Genomic DNA, 19,770 nt, shown 5'->3' with positions numbered 1-19,770 from the left:
AGGAAGGACAGCAAAACTATTGTCAGAAGTCAACGGGGAAGGATTGCAAGAAATGATTCTAGAAAATTTAAGCCTAAAATGAAAGCAGAGTACTTCACAAGGGGTTATAAGGAAAGGAAATTTGGATTCTCAATAGATTTCTGATCACTGAAATTGCTGTAGAGACTAGAAGTCAGAGCACGCAGAAAGGCAGTTTCAGGCAGAAGATGGGAGGCACTGGACAGAATCCCTTAGAGAATGCTTTGAGACACCGCGGAAGCAAGTCACTGAACAGGAGATACGGGGAGTAAGGTGCTACTGAGAATTAAAGCTGAAACAGCATACAGTAGGGTAAAATATGAAGGCAAATGAAAATAAAGGGGAACATAATAATCAATTTCAAAGGGAGCAGATCAATAAACACAGCTAATGGAAGTACTACCCCGATTTAATTAACAAAAGAATTTTGACAGTTTTAGCTTCCTTAGTTAACCAGCATAATTAAACTCCTTCGCTGAAGACTGTTGGGCTGAGTGAAAAAAACCCGCTATTGAAAGTTCAAGACAATCCCTTACCTGTTGGAATAGCTAACCTATTCCTTCTATAGAGTTAAGAATATTAAAATCTTTAAATCTTTCTCCTTCATCTGGAAAAAGCCACAATGGTTTTTAGTACACACAGAGAAGGAAGAGTTAAAACTAACACATGCAGAAAAATGCATAAAGAGAAACAGAAAATGGGAGTCTGTTCCTATGGCTCCTCATTCTATAGCTTCTGACTTTAAGCTGATGATGTGAAAGTCTGTTCTCACGAAGGGACTAATTCTCTAGACCACAAAGGCTGCTGGGAGAAAAGGGAACAGAAGTCAGCTGTCAAAACTCTCCTCTAACTTTTCAAGTTCTTAAGGTTACTCCATTATAAAGGAAAAGTACCTGAACCATTTTTAGAAGCTTTAAAAATTGGTTTTTTTTTTTTTTTCCAAATGTCTCCTGAAACTAATTATTCTGAAAAGTGAAGACACTGGAAAGACCCTAGAGACAGCACTCCAACGGAAAATTCCTCAGAACAATTCTTACCAAAGACTGGATTCCAGTTTTTGGGAAGCATCGGTTCCCAGAGTTACTTTTCCAACTGGACCAACAAAAACGGATTTGAAAACTATGGGGAAGGTGTGGTTCCTTGGGGTGTTTTTTGTTGTTTTTTAATAGCTGTAATCATTGTGCAAATGCCCATACAGACTGAGTTAGCTACGGACTTTTTTTTAAAAAACGAAGTACTGACTTTTAGCCAAAACCTTTTACTCTAAAAAAGTCATTAGGCTATTTTTACTAATGCTGTGCCAATTAGAATATGGTCAGGAGAAAAAAACAGATCACATAAATGGCATAACAGTTAGGATGCTTTAAATTTAAAGTTTTCAAGATTCCACATTGTTTTATAAAGAAAAAAGGCAGAATTAAAATGACAGATTAGTGTGTTTAAACAATCAGCATTTTACTTCAGCCTGTTGGACAAGTGTTCTTTCTATTGTAATATCTATACTCATTTGATAGATGATTGCAGGTCCAAAAAGAATTAGATGAAGTCAAATTGAAGAATGATCACTTAGGAGTTTGCAGTAGATTTGTCCAACAGAAACCTGGCTACAAGGGGTAAATGCAGTCAGCAGAAGATAATTGAGTTCTTTAAAGCAAAAGAATAATTAAAATAGGTATAATGCACTATGTCTGAAACTGAAAAAATCCTACATAGAAAATATAAAGACAGTCATACAGACATATCAATGCCCCTCTCCCAAACTGGAGAAAAATCCTTAAAAAAAAATGCTGAAAGTTTACAAGTCCTTGATATTCACTTTATAACACTAATTATATTCACAAAGACATGCTGTATTGTTAAGGTCTACTTCAAATGCTAAGTATTTGTTGTAGTCATTTCTAGTCAATCCTCAATTTTCATTTCTCCTCAGGATGTATTTTCATTAATGCTCTCTCCAGATTTTTATAAGAGAAACATCATCTAGAGATGAAGGTATTCTTCACTGATGAGTGCCTGAAAAGGCACCTAATCTTGAAATGTAAAATATCATCAAACCTATGACTGGTTTGAAATCACCAAGTCAAACATATTAGGAACATTAAGAAGTACCACACTGGGTTTAAGGCTATGTGAACTGAAAATCCGTAGCTCTGCAGAAATTAGTATTACAGCTGTACAACTGACTGCCTTTTACTGATGGCGACATGCTAAAGGAGAACAGAGACACTATGTAGAAGACACAGTAACAATCATCCCATTCTGACTAGGTGGAAGTCCCAGTGGGAAGCGGTGGTTACACTAAAAGTTTTCAGATCTGATAAATGACTTTTTGGACATGTTTGTTTAATGGTTGAAAAAGAAGGAAGGTGGTCTTAATCACTCCTGAGAAATGTGCAAGGTCAAGCTGCAGGTACAACTAGTTGAACAGCTGCTTTGTAATAGTGAACATACTCAAAATCAGTATTTCTCCTTGTGCAAAGACGACATCCTTTTCTCAAAATCCATTACAGTAACATTCTCATTTAAAAAGGGGAACATAAAAAAGAGAAAGTTATTTTAACAGAATTAAAGTAACTAGCTAGAATGACACAGGTTATAGAAAGGATGCCCCTATCAAAAAGGAACAACAACAAAAAAAATCAACATTGCTACACAGCACAGTGAAGTCTGCTATTAAAACATCATCCTCCAAAGACCACGGAGCCACATCTGAAAGTGTAAACAGGAAAGAGTATAAGCTCTGGCAAGTTGAAGGTAAATCTTTGATGAAGCATAGCAAAAGCTTCAGAACCAAACTATTAAAAGCATACTAATTAAACATCATCACCAAAGCTTCCAGAAGCAGGAAGCCTTCCAGACCCTTGTGTAGGGCTGAAAGACAAACAAGACTTATTCCAGGAGAGAGGTCTGAAGAGGTTTCTTAAGGTGTCATTAGAAGACATTTTAAAACTAATCAAACGAGCAGTAACAAAATCATTAAGACCAGGTGGTATTCCATCCATGACCTCTACAGGAATTTAGAAATGATACACCAAATACTAACTATTCTGTTATTGCAATCTGTCAATGAACAGATTGAACGCAGCAAATGTGAAAGAAACCAAAGGGTCCCAAGAGGAACAGAGTGCCACTCACCAGAACATCTGATTTTGAATGGGCAAACAGGTTGCAACAAAACAGTAACAACAACAAAGAGTAGACATTGTTGAAAAATGAAGTTATGGGAATGAGTCATTACACTTCACATAATGGGAAGTTTTGTCTAAGAAAAAATAAATTTTAGCAGGCCCACAAGTATATCAGTAAAATCCCCAAAAACTTCCAACAAAGTCTCACAACAGAGGATCTTAAAATAAAAATCCTGTTGTGAATTAATTATTAACTAAAACATAGGAGACAATGGGTGGAAATAAATGACTGATTTCACAATGAAGGGAACAAAGGGAACCTACTGATGGGAGTCAGAAGGGAATCTGTGACACTTAACATCTGAAAACTTATTAGAAGATGAACCGAACAGTGTGTATAAAATCTACTGAGGTAGTCAGATCTAACATTATAACGAAGAACTACAGAAAAATGTCACGCTACTGAGTTGTTACAATATGAAATGAAAGAAATCCAGATTAAGGTCAGGTTTTCCCACCTGCATTAACTCTGCATGTATAGTATTAGGCAATGTATCATCCAAAATTATTCAGGAAAGATACTGAAGTCAACATGGATGTTTTCCAAAATTGTCAGCTCAGTGCTCAGAAATAGCGTAAAAGACAAACAGAAAGTTAAAGAGTAAAAAAAAAAAAATAAAAAAAAATATCATAAAGTATGTACACAGCACGGTGCACACCTTGAATGCCATGGCTGAGTCTGGTCACCTTGGTTCCAATAGGATATAGAATAACCAGACAAGAGTGATCAGAAGTATTCAATAATCGATTTGTGTGGAAGTTAATCAGGTGATTCTTTAGCTTGGAAAGCAAAGGAGTGGAGAAGATATGGTATACATATTTATTCATCATAAGTGGGTCAAAGAATATTTATTATTTTACATAATGCAAGAACAACGAGATACCCAGTGAAATTATCAGACAAGTTTAAAACAAATAAGTGAAGTTACTTTTTCCACACGTGCATTAAACTTCAACTTACTGATGCAGATGCCATGGATGCTTATAAAGTACAAATAAGTTCAAGAAAGAGCTTGATAAATTCATGGAATAAAATTCCATTGAAAGCTATGATGAACATGATCAAGCAGTTTTAAGAAATCCTTAAATCACAAATTGCTGGAAGCCAAAACTGACCACTATGAGAATTATACTGAGCTATAGGGGCCTTTGGCCTAAATGTATGTGGCAATTCTTATGTTCTTAGAATATGATTGTGTTCCTCACAAGCCAATGACCTTATTTGCGTGACAACACTTGATTGGTGCCTCCATAATATGGAATCTACATTAAGGTTTTCTGGTAAGAAAATTATTTTTTCCCCTAGTTAACAGTCAACTCTAAGATTCTCTGTTTCTGTGGCTTTGTTTTTTTGGTTTTACTTTTACCAAATTATATTAGAAGCAGATATTCCTGAAAATAAAATATTAACACTTACCCGTTTGTCTAGCGTTCTTTCCCGTACAAAGCCAAGCAGCTGGTCATTGACTAAAGAAAGATCTCTCTTGCCCGCAGTAATAATTGTTACAATAACATCATGTCGAATGGCTTCTTCTGGGTCATGTGATCTAACCTTCAAATATTCTGTTACGATCAGAAACAATGAAAAGCTTGGCTTTTTTACGTAGATATGACGTATTCCGATTTATTAATAATGTTAAAAGAATTAAATGTCAGTCACATATCACAACCATATAATCTATTAAACATGTAACTGCCCACAGGAAACAATCTGTTCCAGCATTTTCTATGTTAAATACAAAACAATTATAGAACTGTAAATATCAGAAGAATATAAAAGTGAATAGCTTTTACAATAACCTCATTTGCAACAAGCAATGAAGTGAACTAAGGCCAATTAGAATATATTGAAAAAAAAGGGGGGTGGGGGAGCGAGAAGAAATAAAAAGAGCGGAGACTCTCATTCCCAAAGAGCTAAGAAGGTAATAATAAATGAAAAATACTGACAATTGCTGTAGGTTAGCTTGCATCAAAAAAGAACAGCATTTTCAGTTAAGTCTGAAATTCTGCTCGTAGTTAAAATGATGCTGAAGTGAAGGAAGAAACTTCATAGTTTAGATCAGCACAATGGCATTTTCTAAACTCAGTGGAAGAGAGTACTGGGGAGCACACTGACTTTTTTGAAAATAAATCAAGATGTTGCACCAATATTTGCTTTGACTTGCCAAAAGTTTCATTAGAACCTGAAAGTACTTTAGAACCCATTCTGCAATGGGTAGCTTCTTGAAGACTCACTCTGACAAATTCCACACAACATCACACCCTCCTCTCTTTCTAATAACTAGCGCTTGTCTTCAGCAAAAAGCAATTACTCAGTAGTTAGCTCTTCCATCCAGCATCAAGCATTGGACTCGATACATTTTAGAACTATACTGCTATGTACAGAAATAATTACATTCTTCCTTGCTCATTTCATAAATTATTCTAAACCCCTGTATGAGCATCTCACCAGTGAGGTCTTTTGCTAAGTCTGGATGGTTCATTAAACAATGACTGGCGAATTTCACACTCTCTAATCTCACAGGGACATGGATATCATTGAACCTAGAGGGATAGAAGATGATGAATGTTAATTTTTAATCAGCCTTGCAAATCAAGATTATTCTCTATGTAGTAACATGTTGATACTATGTTCCATTAACTATTAGAATACTTTTATATGGCAAAATAATACAACAGAAGTGTTTTGAATTTATCTCCATAAGGTACCTCATACAAATTTTTATGTTATTTCTTGTGAAATTAAGTCAGGACTAAAATTAAAGGATGACTACACTATATGTGGATGAAATGTTGACCCAATGGATTTTGTCTATTGACTTTTGAACATAATTCTCCATACACTGTCAACCCTGTGTGTACATGTGTGTGTGTATATATATCTATGTGAAATTATAAAAATATAAATTGCCATGTAACATGTACCATTTGAAAACATTCACTTTTTAAAAAATGATAAATTTCTATATTTACTTAAAAGGAAATCTCTCTTCACTCAAAAAGGTAAATGCCAAATAAAACAGATATAGTTGCAGATATAGCTGAACAGTATGAGATTTCAGACAATGCTGGCATATCTATTGTGTAATTTCTGCTATGTATGTAATGTGCTATCTATCTAACCTATATTCACATAGCTGACAGCAATATAGCAGCAGTCCTTCAGGCTTCTTCATTCTAAAATATAACTGTATGCAATTCTCTGCTTTGAAAATTCAAATACAAACAGTTACATCCTCTAAAAACACAATGACAAAAGCAATACTATCAGAAGATTCAGAACAAAAAGACCAGAAATTCAGAATTCTATCCCCGTTTCTCTTACCGCCCAAGAAAGCACTGCCAAAGAGGACGATTTTGTGTGGCCAGATCAGAATCTTTGGAGCCAAAGAGTTTAGCCAGAAGTCGCACAACAGCCAAACGTTCTTCTCCATCATTGCTCTAAAAATCAAAATATGAAAAAGGAACTGTAAATCATTATCCGTAATATCTTAATAATAGTTTCTGGCTTCCTTTTCCTTCCGCTTTTATAAATTAGATTAAAAAGTGAGTTTGAAATAATTCCTAATAATCCTCAGTCTCCCTAATTAGATTATTAGATGAAAATAGGTATTCGTATCTTTTTACCCATAAAGTTAACATATATTACAGGCATTGAATAGATGGCTGTGCTTTGAAAATTCCTTCTCTTTCAGGAATAAAAACCCACGCACAGTAGTTTGAATAACATATATCCCTAACAATTTCAACAACGAATGACCTTATTTTTGTTTTAAAACATACTTTATGACTATTTTATGTGTTTGGAAAAGACACCAATTAAGATGTTATAAATAGATGTGTACTAATAGAAGACATATGTAATTTCACCAAATACCTATTTCTTGGTTATTCTTGTCGGTTGCCACCATACCCTATATGTACATGCACACACATAAAATTATTTCTCTTGTCCACTTACAATCTTATGAAAGACAAATAGCTTTTTTAATTAAAAAGAACCCCAAACCCCCAAATCAGGATAAATTAACTATTTCCAAGGATACAAAAGAAGTCAGCTGACTTCTTTTGTGATTATGACAAATCTGAGAAAATATTTGGAAATACTTCCTCTATTATTAAAACATTATTTCAAAAAAGAAAATTCTGCAAATCAATACTGAAGCTGACACACTTGCATTTCATGAGATAAGCCAACCACAGCTTAATTCCTTTATAAATTTCAGGTGAAATCCAAAGATTAAGTATATGTAACTTTTGCATTAGATCATACAAATTTATCATTATAATGATTATATATTTTGTGTGCATAATACATGTTTGCAAGCACAGAAAGCACACAATTGTATACGACTTTCCAGTGTTCTTCCTTTAATACTACATTTCTCTTTACAAAAAAGTGATAAATATAAAAGTTTTATCCCTCCAGTAGAACACTTATTAAATCTACAGCTCTGCACTCTTAAGACCCGCACAAATTTTATTACTTGTCCAAAGCTACATTGTAACCTACCTTCAGCTTGAATTCAAGCTGTGGCATGACAGACAGCAGTAAGTGTGGATCTATGGCAAAAAGCTCTTGTATCAAGTCAAACACATGTTCTGATAAGTCACTTACTGAAGACTTCCCCAGTACCAGAACCTGATTAAAAAACTAGAATACAAACAATATTATTTAGCAGATTTTCCTTCATTAATGCAAACACTATTTTAAAAAATTATTTTAACGTAGTATCATTAATACTTTAATTCTAATGGAAGGTACTCAGTGCACATTTTTTCATTACATCAAAGCATTTCACCCTTACAGTTTTGGCTCAAGCAAATTACAAACAAACATCCTTCATAACTCAGTTCTATTACTTCCATCAGGATTGATTAATTCATGGTAATTTGATAATTTAAAATATCAATAAACATCTCCCCAGCAAAATTAACAGGTAATAAAAGAATTGTTAATTTAAAATGCATATTCATCCAGCGGAAGTTGAGAAAAAAATTTAGTATCTTATTTTTAATTTTCTTATCATTTAAAACCAATACAAACTGAAGATCACCAAATGTTGGAAAAAAAGCTTCTCGACTTTTAATCCATTTTAAAGAATGTCAGGTGATGTTAATGTATGGCTTGTGATATTTGACCGTAATGTATCAAGGTTGTTAGCGATCTAACAGAAAAAAAAACCAAAAGTAGCCCAAAATATGAATGATTTCTTTTGGGTTTCTTAAAATTTTAATATGCTTGATATAATTCCTATTAGATACTGTGGGTTAATATTAGTATTTTTTGAGCAGTGCAAATGCTATAAAGCTATTACACACTTGAATAAGAAAGTAAGAAGAGTAATATTAAATCAACTCAAAGGTCACTCTATGCACGATCCTGTTTCCAGCTACGACTAATTACAAAAGCTTAAAGAAACAGGGGAATTGTAAAGTGGTACTTGTTAGTGAGTACTTACTGATTAATCTTTTATGAATTTGTCTAATTCCCTTTTTAAACTACTCTGACTTTTAAGAATTCTATTGGCTTCAACACCAAGAAAAGGCAACAGAATGGACCAGACTACATCCCCCACAAGACTGTAGCAGCTATTTTAATAGGTAGAACATACAACGTTGACATTCAACAAAAGGAATCATAGTAGAAGGAAGCCTTGTAAAAAACTTAATTCTTTTAGTCTTTATGACTAAACAAGTTTAGGATGGGGGGAAAAAAAAAATCTAGTAAAGCGCTGGTAGTTTGAAATGCTTCATCCTAAAGCTTGGTATTAAATGAGGCTGTCTGGTTGCTGGACATATGAAGTACTAACAATTCCTTTTGCTGCAACAGGATTTTTTGGTGGTCACCTATTTTCACAGCCAAGATTTAAGCCTAACTTTCGACTGAGATGGGTAAAAATTAATCTCCTCTTCGCTTATTTGAAACACCTCACATACTTCTTTAAGCTAATAATATCCTATTTGGAAAATGGTATTCTTGTAGCTGCATTACAAAATGTGACTTTATAAACAGTATTTTTAAACAAACAAAAAAAAATCTCCAATAAATCAAGACAGTAACAAGAACACTTGTTACTTGTAGGTAACGTGGATTAATTAGTTTACGTACATTGGCAATACACGGTTCAATGGTCTGGACGGTCCTTTTCAACAGGACTTTTGCAAGATCAAATGCTTGTTTATTAAGGTTCTGAAATAAAGAAAAAATAATAATAAAATTTTAAAGAGACAAACTATTTCAGATTACTTTTTCTCTCCCAACCTTAAAAGACCATGACTTTAGAAAGGTATGTTTTACCACCAATCTATTTGTTTTCAAAGCTATCTCAGTTCAGTTATGTTAATTCCACAACTACAGACTTAGAAAAATCTTACAACTAGTTTTTCACACACTTAAAAGATATCTAACCCAAACCCATCACTTCCTGCACATTCTTCTAAGACTTTATCACTCCAGTTGCTACCTTTAGCATTGCATTCATATCTATGAAGGGTTTTCACATGCAGTCACACTAAAAATTTAAGAAACGTTACCACACCTCCATACTTTGATAATTAACACGCACCAAATTTTGCCACTGAAAAATGGACCAGTCTAACTTACTATTTAAATGTGTTTTTGTTTCCCCCTCACATATTCATTAAAAGTACACCCTGTAGCAAAGTTCAGCCTTGTCTAGAGGGTAAAACTGTGCACTGACTTCTCTGTGGACCATACTGTATGCTCTGAGATAGCCCACAGAAAGCACCTACACTTGGGCAGAGTTAGCTGCAAACTTTCCAAGTAAACGTTTGATTGCAACATAACAAATCTGAACATTGGTGTTATTACTATTGAGCAAGATAAGGAATGTAACTGTACATCTGAAAAACATGACTGTCCAAATCTGCACAAAATCCCATATGCATTATCTCATCTCACCTAAGGATTAATGCAGCTTGGGAAAGGGGTGGGGAAGAAGGTGGATTAGCTGATTGCCCTGAAAATTACAAATGACTGCAGACAAAATACAGGTAAAGCCTAAGGATGACTGATTCTTGGAAAGACAGTATTTGGCAAGTCTACATTGAGAATGACTCCCTTGTGTTCTTTTAGCTGATGAGATGACAAACCAAAAGACAGTTCATCAACTGATAGTAAAGAGAAACAATTGGCCAAAGGCTCAAACAAATATCTCCTCAGTCACCATAGCACTAAACTGATGTCTCATTATAGAAGACAGACAGATGTGTATAAACTCTTCTCAAATTCAGAACAAAACAGTTTCTCTTCAAACCAGACCATGATTAAAATCTTGTTTGCAGGTATGTCCATATTAAACTAAAGGACTGCCAACCTCATACAGAAAATATATTTTATTTGTATCTTCAATACAGCTTCAAATATTTCTTGCAATGAAGTTGTGTTGGGGTTTTTTTTCCCCTAAACAGGCTCACCAGAGCTTAAAAAAAAACCCAAACCACAAAACAAACAAAAACCAAACCAACAACAACCAAAACATGAAAAACCAAAAAACCCCGAAGAACCAAACACCAAAACAGCCTAGAAAAGAAATATATATTGATAAAATAAACAACTATTAATAAATAATAAACAAATAATCAATCTGTTAGGAGGAAAAAACCCTTGAAGGTCTGGATTGGCCATACCGTAGAGGATGCAGAAGAAAATACTGATTTTAAATACATGAAATATATGTTTTTAAGGAATAACCTTGCTAGTAAGAGTGTGAAGAAAAATATTCAATAAATAGCACTGGTTTTAAAGTTAATAAAAAGAACTACAGTTTGATGCCATAGGTGGTCTGAGCAAAATGTGACATACCATACTGCTATTGAAAACCTGGATTTACTAGAGGAGAGCCACATTAGCACACACAGAGAGAACAATGTACAGTAAAGCCACTTTACTGATAATGGGAGTACAAATAAATATAATTTAGATGCTGAGGTAGACTCTACTTCATGTCTGGTATATTTCTCTTTTTTTACTGCAGTATTGTCTTACACAATGTAAGAGAGTTTAAAACAAAACAAAACCAAACCAAAAAGGAATAGAATACATTATCCAAAACACATCTTTCAGCTCCTTTACAAAGACTAACTTCCATTAAGCGTAACAGTCTAGCCACACTGATACTTTTATTATGTCACAGCAGAGAATGACTAGTATTCAATTGCTTTGCACGGACATAAAAGTATTGTTATTATACGTTCTCTACAAGAAAATGAACTGTGCTTTTCAAGCTGTGGTGCTTCTGATTTACATACCTAAGGACAAACAATTAATATAATCACAGAATTTCCTAGGAGACCTGTTCATGAAAGGAGAACATAATTACCGCAGCCAAACTCTGCTAGGCAGAACGGACAAAAGAACTTTCTGTGTTTTTTTTTTTAAACTACCATGGTAAAGCAGTAGTTTAAGTTCTGTTGTTACAGGAAACAAACAAGTTAAAACAGACCAAAATACTGACCAAAGTATGATACTGAGCACTGACTACAGCATATTATTTGTTCATTCATGATGGCCAAGAGCCAGTAAGGACTGGCCACCAGTCCTCTAACAGATACTAAATATGCAGTACAACCCAATATTTACACCAAGTTTACCTCCCTCTTTATCAGAGCCTTGCTTGAGAATTTCCTTCATTAGGCAAAATTATAAGATTAAACTAACAATGTTAACGCTAAACAATCATATTCACTTTTACTTTGCCTACACCAAGTAGTCACAACACACTGTTCAGTTGTACAAGGTTTACCAGGTCTTTGCATCCTCAGAGCAACGCCCACCATTGTTAATAGCATCACCCAGCACCTGACACACATCTCCACTCCTCTATTTCCACTCCTGATCTCTACTGCCTATAATTGATTGGAAACAACTTACAAAGAACAGAGTATTTTCAAAGGGACTCTTTTTCTGTTGAGTAAGAACCCTCCCTTCCTGTTAGCAGTTTTAATAAAACATCATCTCATTGCTGTCAATAAAAATGAGTTGATAGAATGATATTCCCATCTCATGGTCACGACAGAGGGAATGCAAACTGACCTCAGACAACAGATACTTTTATACACCCGTTGCTGAGATTTCACAGGTAAATGACAGTGGCCACAGCTTAGTCACTCCAGTGCTACACATTTCCATGAATTCTCCCTCTTCAGGTAACCAAAGGAACAATCCCTGCTTTTATGTGCTAATTTAGCTTTAATTATGCAGTCATGGATGGAGGTGCCTTAATTTTGTCATTATTTTAAATTAATAAATGAACAAACAGAAACACATACCTGGTCAGAGTACAGTTCATTTACTGTAGCTCCTAATTGAAACTTACTGTTCTCCATACAATTTTCAGTAGGAAGCGTAAGTGTTTTAGCAAGGGAATTTTCTTGGTCAATGCAAGGCAACACCAGCCTGCATCTCACTTTCCCTGATTTCACAGCTAAGGGAGTTGTGTTTATTCTCCTTTCAACTTTATTTAGCCATTAAGTTAAAGGTATACTTCAACAGCTCAACTGCAGACCCAGTGACCAGGTAACAAGTCACACAATGAAACCAGAAGGACAGCATCAGTAACAGTTCATGAAGCTGACTGTAAAAGGGTAGTCTCTGAAAAAACTGTAGAAGGAGCTGTGTAGATGTGCTAAGATAACACCTGCATGACAGCAGCAATCTGCTAGGAGGGGCTCACATAAGACTCCTCTAGGAAGAGGGGGAAGGGTCACTTACAGAAGTGAGTTAAAGGGATGCTGAACTCTGCAAAGGGCAGAAGGATTATGGAACTCATAAAAGAATATGGAGCATTAAAAGCAACCAACTAACTAACTTAAAAAAGTAGTACTACACTTCAGGAAATTATTAGGTTTTATTAAACGAAAAGTTTAAGGGGGAAGACACTGGGGAAGAAAAACCCAAACCAACTACGAAGGTGGAGGGGAGTCTGAGTGGCAAGCTGAGGCAAGCAGCAAGTCACCACAGAAATCTTGGGGAGGTCTTTTTCTTTTTCCCCCTTTCCTTTTTTTTTTTTAAAATAAAAAAAAAATTCACATCTTTTCAATTAAAAAACCCCAACAAACCCAAAAACCAAAACAACCAACAACCCACAACCCTTAAGATATAACTGTTTTCCTATTACATACTACATTCGCTTGAAAATACTTTACTTCTGTTTCAGTACAGAGTTCCTGAGGTGGCAAGTAGGCAGAATCTCTTGATACTGAATAATCTAGACACAGCTAATGAACAGTACCAAATAATTCCCAAAGGAAATTTTCAATCCACTGTTACCAAGGCTGGGGGGAAAAAAAGCAGTCGTGATGGCTAAAGCGTGTGGAGGGATAAACAACAAGCAAAAGGCAATAAAAATTACTGTTGTTATGGTATACTACTATAATATTTTAGTTTGCAGACCTTGTGTGCAGGAATGAGGTTAATCAAAATGGAGTCCAGCAGCTCCTGAGTTACTCCATCGCCTTCCATGATGATAGAACTCATCAAATCCAGCATATGCATTTGTACCTTCTGGTTGTGGCTATTACTAAGATGATAAAGAATATTATCAACACTAAATTTTCAGACCCTGACAAATATTAACGGTACTGTTAAGAAACAATGTCTAATGCTGTCCAGTTTGCCCTCCCTTACATTTTCCACATCTCAAAACTATTTCATCCGCCTTTCCTCTCTTATAGAAAGCTTCAAAAACCTAGGACACCCTAGCTTTGCTTTAAGAAGTGAAACAAAACAAAAAAGAAGAAACTAACAACCATGGAAATACAAATGAGTCAGAATGAAGTATACTGTTGTTACATGGACAAGAAATTTTAAAACATGTCTACTTTTAGACACACATCCTTCCATATTGTCAGTAATTTGCACTCATTTGCTTTCCCTGTATCTCCTCGTTTGGAGGAATAAAGACTTGTTCTACTCAAGACATATTTATTTGTAGACTATGCAAGGATTCAGTCTACCCCCGAAACAGGATATTTTGGCAGTTTAATATAATTGAAGCAATTCAACTTACTTGATAACTGAAAAAAGAGTCCTAAAAAGCTGAATAAAAATTTCATTGCAATCTTCCAACTCAAAGCAGATGTTGTAAGATTTAACCCAAGCTAAATTCTAAAACAAAAATAGGATATTCAGTATATTACAACTTCACATTAAGTCACATAATCATGTTAGTTACATTTTTTCTATTTAAGGAAAAATATTTTACAATAGATTGTAAACCCTTTGGGGAAAGAGACTGGATATTTGCTTTGCATATAAAGAGCTCAACACAAAGGGGCTTTGCAATGTACATCCAGAAAAAACCCTAAATATAGAATAATCTGATTTCTTGTGAATAAAACCAGATTGACAGAAATTGTTAATATAATAAGTCCATGTTTCTAGACTTTTTTATTTATGCTATGAAACAATACAGTTTTAAACATCAATAAAAGGTTTACAAACAAGATACTGTTTCTAAATGCACACTGATAAAACCCCCACACTTCTTCTCAAAAGTAGGTTTTTCTAATGTTTTAAAAATTAAAATCTTATATTCCTTCTCCCATCATCAATATAAGCAGATTTGCATTTTAATCAGCATTTGAAATTTTCTCTTGATGAGGTAATATAAACTTAAGGGTGCATGATACGAAAAACAATGTACAGAATTGTAAGACAAAGGCTAAATGTTAACAAATACCAATCATTTTAACATGTCCTCAACTATAGGCTGCATGAACTTATTAAATGCAAACAGAATTAGAACTGCTAAAAGAAACAATTCATGACTCTGGTGCGACTTCCAGAATAAAAGAATTTCCCAGGCATACTAGCACATCTGGAGAAACACTGATTACATTTCTCAGGCTTACAGAGCAAATACCATCTACTGAAAATTACAATTATTGTGTTACCTCTAACAAGTAAAAGTATCTGTTAAATTGAGGGCTCTTCGTGTCCTCCAAGCCTTTTAATTGTCTTGTAATAAACAAGAATATGTCCTGTCAAAAAACGATAAAGTGTTTACAAACTTGATTCAGCAGAGAGTAAGAATACAACCCTTTAATAGTGACATCTACCCACATTTACAAACTCATGATATCAGAACATTAAATTGTCTTTTTTAGGCACTGACAGAAAGCTATCACCAATACAGATACTGGTTATCTAGTGTTCCTTTACGCATCTCTGGCCCTTAAAGTACTACACTGACTCACAGGACTAAAGCAACATCTCTTTACTAAAACTGAACATCAGTATAAATGCGAGTAAAAAAAAAATTTTCAGTTGGGTTTTGTGTGTGTGTGTGTGTGTGGTGGTGTTTGTTTTGGTTTGTTTTTTTTGCGAGGTGGTGGTGTTTTTTTTTTTCCCCTTGGTAAGAGAATGAGGTAGGAAGAAAGCCTTTATTTTATAAAGGATTTTTACCTTAAGTTTGTCATGGGAAGTATATGGAGCTTCAGGAGCATAGATACGAAAGATATCAGCCAAGCAACATGCTACAAGGAGGCGCACATCTTTATTGGGATTCCTGAGGAAGAATTCAGATGCAAGGTGCAAGGCTAATGGGAGATACTGCTGCTTCTCATCCTCCGAGTCCTGGTCCATATCCATGAAAGTTTTCACAACCATCTGAAAAACACAGGAAAAAAAAAAAAAACATTTGACTGCTTTCTGCTTTTATTCCTAATTACTAAACAATACTTTCTAAAAGGATGCAATGCTATCAATACATGTTTCACTGCATAATCACAGTACTACAAATTTTTTGTTAGGAGAAACATCAGAAAAAGAGAAGTGTTAATCTGATACTTAAAGGCTTATTGAACTTGGTATTTTAAATTAAGACACTGAAAAATGCTTTGCAGCTCTGCTTATTTTGGCAGTCTTAACCTGAGGTGCAGCACAGAAACTGCTGCACACCGATGAGGTTGGGGATGGCAGCACCTCTTCATCAAAGCAGTCCCAGACCACTGGGAGTGGAGGACTTGCCTCAGGATAGACAGTACAAGGGGCTGCAAGCCATCTGGCCTAACATATAGGCCACAGTATAATGCAGCTGCTTTAAGAGCTATACCAAGACTTGAGAGGAGCCTAAGAGGCCAGTCTTACCCCCTGCCTGTATCAAGGCACAGAGCTCAAGAACTACTTTACATACGCACGATCTTTTCATCTGGTTTAAACGAACTTGATACCAGATAAGAATTTAATCCCTCATGTAAAATATGTCTAACGCTGCAGATCTATTCTTTCTGCATACTCAAAACTGCATCTACAGCCTTATCTATATAATGAAAAAAAATAAGCTATGTGGTTTCCTTGTTTCTTCTAGTGCAGCTAAGAACTACCAATTCCTATGAAATGCCACCAAAATAGTTTATTTTTAATTATTACACAACCCCAGTTAATTGAAACATCTCAACATAATCATTTGGCAAAACTGAAAGTGAAAATTTAGTTTGAAGAAATAAAAAGTTGCAGGTTAAACTTTTGGAATAGGGTTTGTTAAAGGATGAGAATGACTTCTAGGATGCCAGCACAGAACCAGGAGATGTGCCACAGATTCTCAGTATGACCTTAGTCAAATTGGTCTTTGTATCCCATTCCTCCATGTCACTTGAGCATCCTTAGAGTTAAAATTGTGAAGAACAGCCATATTGCATACCAGTAGAATTTAGAATACCCATTACACACACAGTATACACAGCACACACATGAAAGAGATATAAGAGAAAACACAGAATGATAAATCTTGACAGGTCAAATTTTCCTCTAGAATATTAACAGTAAAACACAAGAGGAGATTGAGCTCACACAGCTAATAAGCACATCTCTTACTCTTACCACAATTCTTTTGTTACCGTGTCATTCAAATGATACTAAGGTTGTTCCTCTGTTATTAAGCATGCCCCCACTTCCAACATGAAAACACTGTCTTTCAGCTTTACCTCCTCCCTGAGTTTTGGAACCCAGTTTTAAACTCAGTAGATCTTATAAATTAAAATAAATGTTTGACAGCAACCTTTCCTACAGTATGTTACTTAAAACTCCTCTTCAATTTCTATAAATGTACAAGTACATTCCTTCGTGAAGCAACTTATAACAAAACCAAAAATCAAGAAAGAAACAGAGAGGAAAAAAAAACCCCAAACCCCAAAACAGAATAAAAGAAAACTTTACAGCCACAGCCCATAAAAATCCAAATTCTACCTGCACTGGCCTGTTTCCCTAAAAATATTCTTAAGCTATGTTTTGAAGCATTAGCTGAAAGGACAAAACCATCCTTCTATTGACAGCACAGGTCTGTCAATTACAGTGTCACACATCACCTGTCCTTCCTAGATACCGGAATTAAAAAAATAGGTAACAGTCTTCAAAACCTACCAGATTCTTTCAATAAGGAAAGAAAAAAAACCAAACACAAAACCCACAACAAAACAAGCAAACAAGCAAAAAAAAAACCCACCCACAAAAACAAACAAACAAAAAAACCCCTACCACCAAACCAAAACCGAACCTGACGGATGCAAAACCAAAAAAACCCTCACCACACTCGCTCTGCTGCTGGCGTCACAAGGAATAATGGCCTTGACTTGCACCATGGGATTCAGATAACTATTACTGAAGGCTTTAAGAAGAGGGTAGAAAGGACTAAAAGATCTGTGGATCCTACCCTGGAGACCGATGATAAACTGTATCTGTACCATATAAACTTGTCCCACTAAAGTTCCTTCCAGTCTTTTTACTAATTTTGTAGATTGCCTATATAGGCAATCTTTTGATCTTTCTCATAAGCCTGATCTCCTCTCTCCCTATGCGTATCGTAAGCTTTATAACCAGAATACCCTCCTAGATTCAGATCTCTCTTCGGGTTCTCATTTTCATATGACAATATGCATAAATCTTGCATATATCTCTTCTCTGATATGTCAAAAACAGACAAGGTGAGGCAGCATGTTGCTGTGAAAACTCACACAACTTTTCCATTTGGTAACAAACCGTTAGGATATGCTGGGATTAAGGTAATGAAACTAGTCTTTGGCACAGTCTTGCCTGTTTAAAAACACACCAGCCTTACAGGTTTTCCTGTGTTGCTCTTGTATTCAGAAGAAACTGCCAGCAAATATCTATAAAACCTCTTTCTATTTCCCTGCAAAGCACTCCTTGATATTTCTTTTCTATTACAAAACAACACTTGGGCAGTAACTGGGCCACTGGCAAGCTGCAACTGCTATTAACGTACTGATCTATGTTTCCTCCATTGTTTCTTTATAGTCCCGTATCTGCTTGTATTTGTGTGTTGTCTTTTGTTTTATAATAAAGTCTTCAGTGCACGATGTTCTGTTTGTGGCACGCACAAAAAATGAACAGAATACTATCTTCGTCTTTATCTAGCCAGGTACCAAAGCAATACAAATAATGAATAACATGTATGGGGTACACAAAATATATAGTATAATGCAAATAGTGAAAGTAATATATAAATAAACTACACAGGGTTATACCACAATTAAAAGCATGATGTGAATTCTTGCTAGTGGCAGGACAAGTATAAGTTTTGGGGAAAAGGGAATTAAAAAAGACTGGCATTTAAGTACAATCCATAAATTTGTTTGACTCATAGTTCAACAAAATAATTCTATACATTTCTTGAATATATGCAATTAACTATATCTAAAATCCTACAGCCTGGGAGTAGTCTCTATAGCCAAGCAACTACTGGTACTGATTAAGGTATTACACAACAGAATTACTTCCAAATGCCTGCTAATCTACATATGAAATTAATTGCCAAAATAGAAAATAAGGAAAAAAAAAAAGTCCAGACATTATATACAATATATGCTTGGCTCTTCACACTCGCTAGAAAGCCAAGAACTCGCTCAAAATTTCACCAGTTACAGGACTGGTACTCTTGCCCTCTAGCACAACTGAAAAATTAGTTATCAAGCAACAATGAGGAGAGCAACTTAAGTCTTTAGAAGTACAAGATTTTGTGTGTTTGATGAAATTACTTATTCGTAATAGAACTGCATATCCTTGAGTACAACACACTGATCTACAACTGTTCCATGATTTCCTGGGGTACTCCTGTCTTTCTCTCTGCAGCCATACATTGTCTTGCTTCCTCTAAGACAGGAACTACCTTCCCTTCCTTCCCCCATGTTTATACCACATCTAATGCAAAGTCTAGGTCTAGGACTATAGTTCACAAATACGTCCATAATGCAAAGAAACAAAATGACAACATACTTCAAGTTCTTTTCTGTTGTTAAGGTCTGACAAAGTTACTTCTAATCACCTGGGATTGGTATTACTTGGGATATACAGAATCAATAGAAATCAATAGAAATATTAACATGTAAAGCTAAGCATACTTATCCAGCCCTTCCCAAAAATCTTTCTTAAGTTGTATTAGTCATAGTTCCCACTCTTGATACATTTGCTATAATTCCGGGCTTTCTCGGAAGAATTAAAAAAAAAAAAGGCAGTATGCAAGTTGCATGATGCCTAATAAATACTGATAACATCTTATGAAGAAGTTGTAACATCTTATGAAGA

The 19,770-nt window shown here is 35.1% G+C and overlaps 1 protein-coding gene across 1 annotated transcript in view; it reads right to left on the bottom strand.

Moving 5' to 3' along the window:
- PDS5A (PDS5, regulator of cohesion maintenance, homolog A (S. cerevisiae)) overlaps positions 1-19,770 on the bottom strand; it is an 82,682-nt gene that overhangs the window by 34,217 nt on the left and 28,695 nt on the right. Inside the window, 9 exon segments of the mRNA XM_009332448.1 lie at positions 4,624-4,769; positions 5,656-5,750; positions 6,532-6,647; positions 7,720-7,860; positions 9,319-9,399; positions 13,624-13,750; positions 14,240-14,337; positions 15,126-15,212; positions 15,637-15,840. Of these exon segments, the coding sequence (XP_009330723.1) occupies positions 4,624-4,769; positions 5,656-5,750; positions 6,532-6,647; positions 7,720-7,860; positions 9,319-9,399; positions 13,624-13,750; positions 14,240-14,337; positions 15,126-15,212; positions 15,637-15,840 (1,095 nt within the window).

Source organism: Pygoscelis adeliae, unplaced genomic scaffold (genome assembly GCF_000699105.1).
Source record: "Pygoscelis adeliae isolate BGI_AS28 unplaced genomic scaffold, ASM69910v1 Scaffold59, whole genome shotgun sequence".
Classification (NCBI taxonomy): Eukaryota; Metazoa; Chordata; class Aves; order Sphenisciformes; family Spheniscidae; genus Pygoscelis; species Pygoscelis adeliae.
This window is presented reverse-complemented; position numbering and strand designations above follow the sequence as displayed.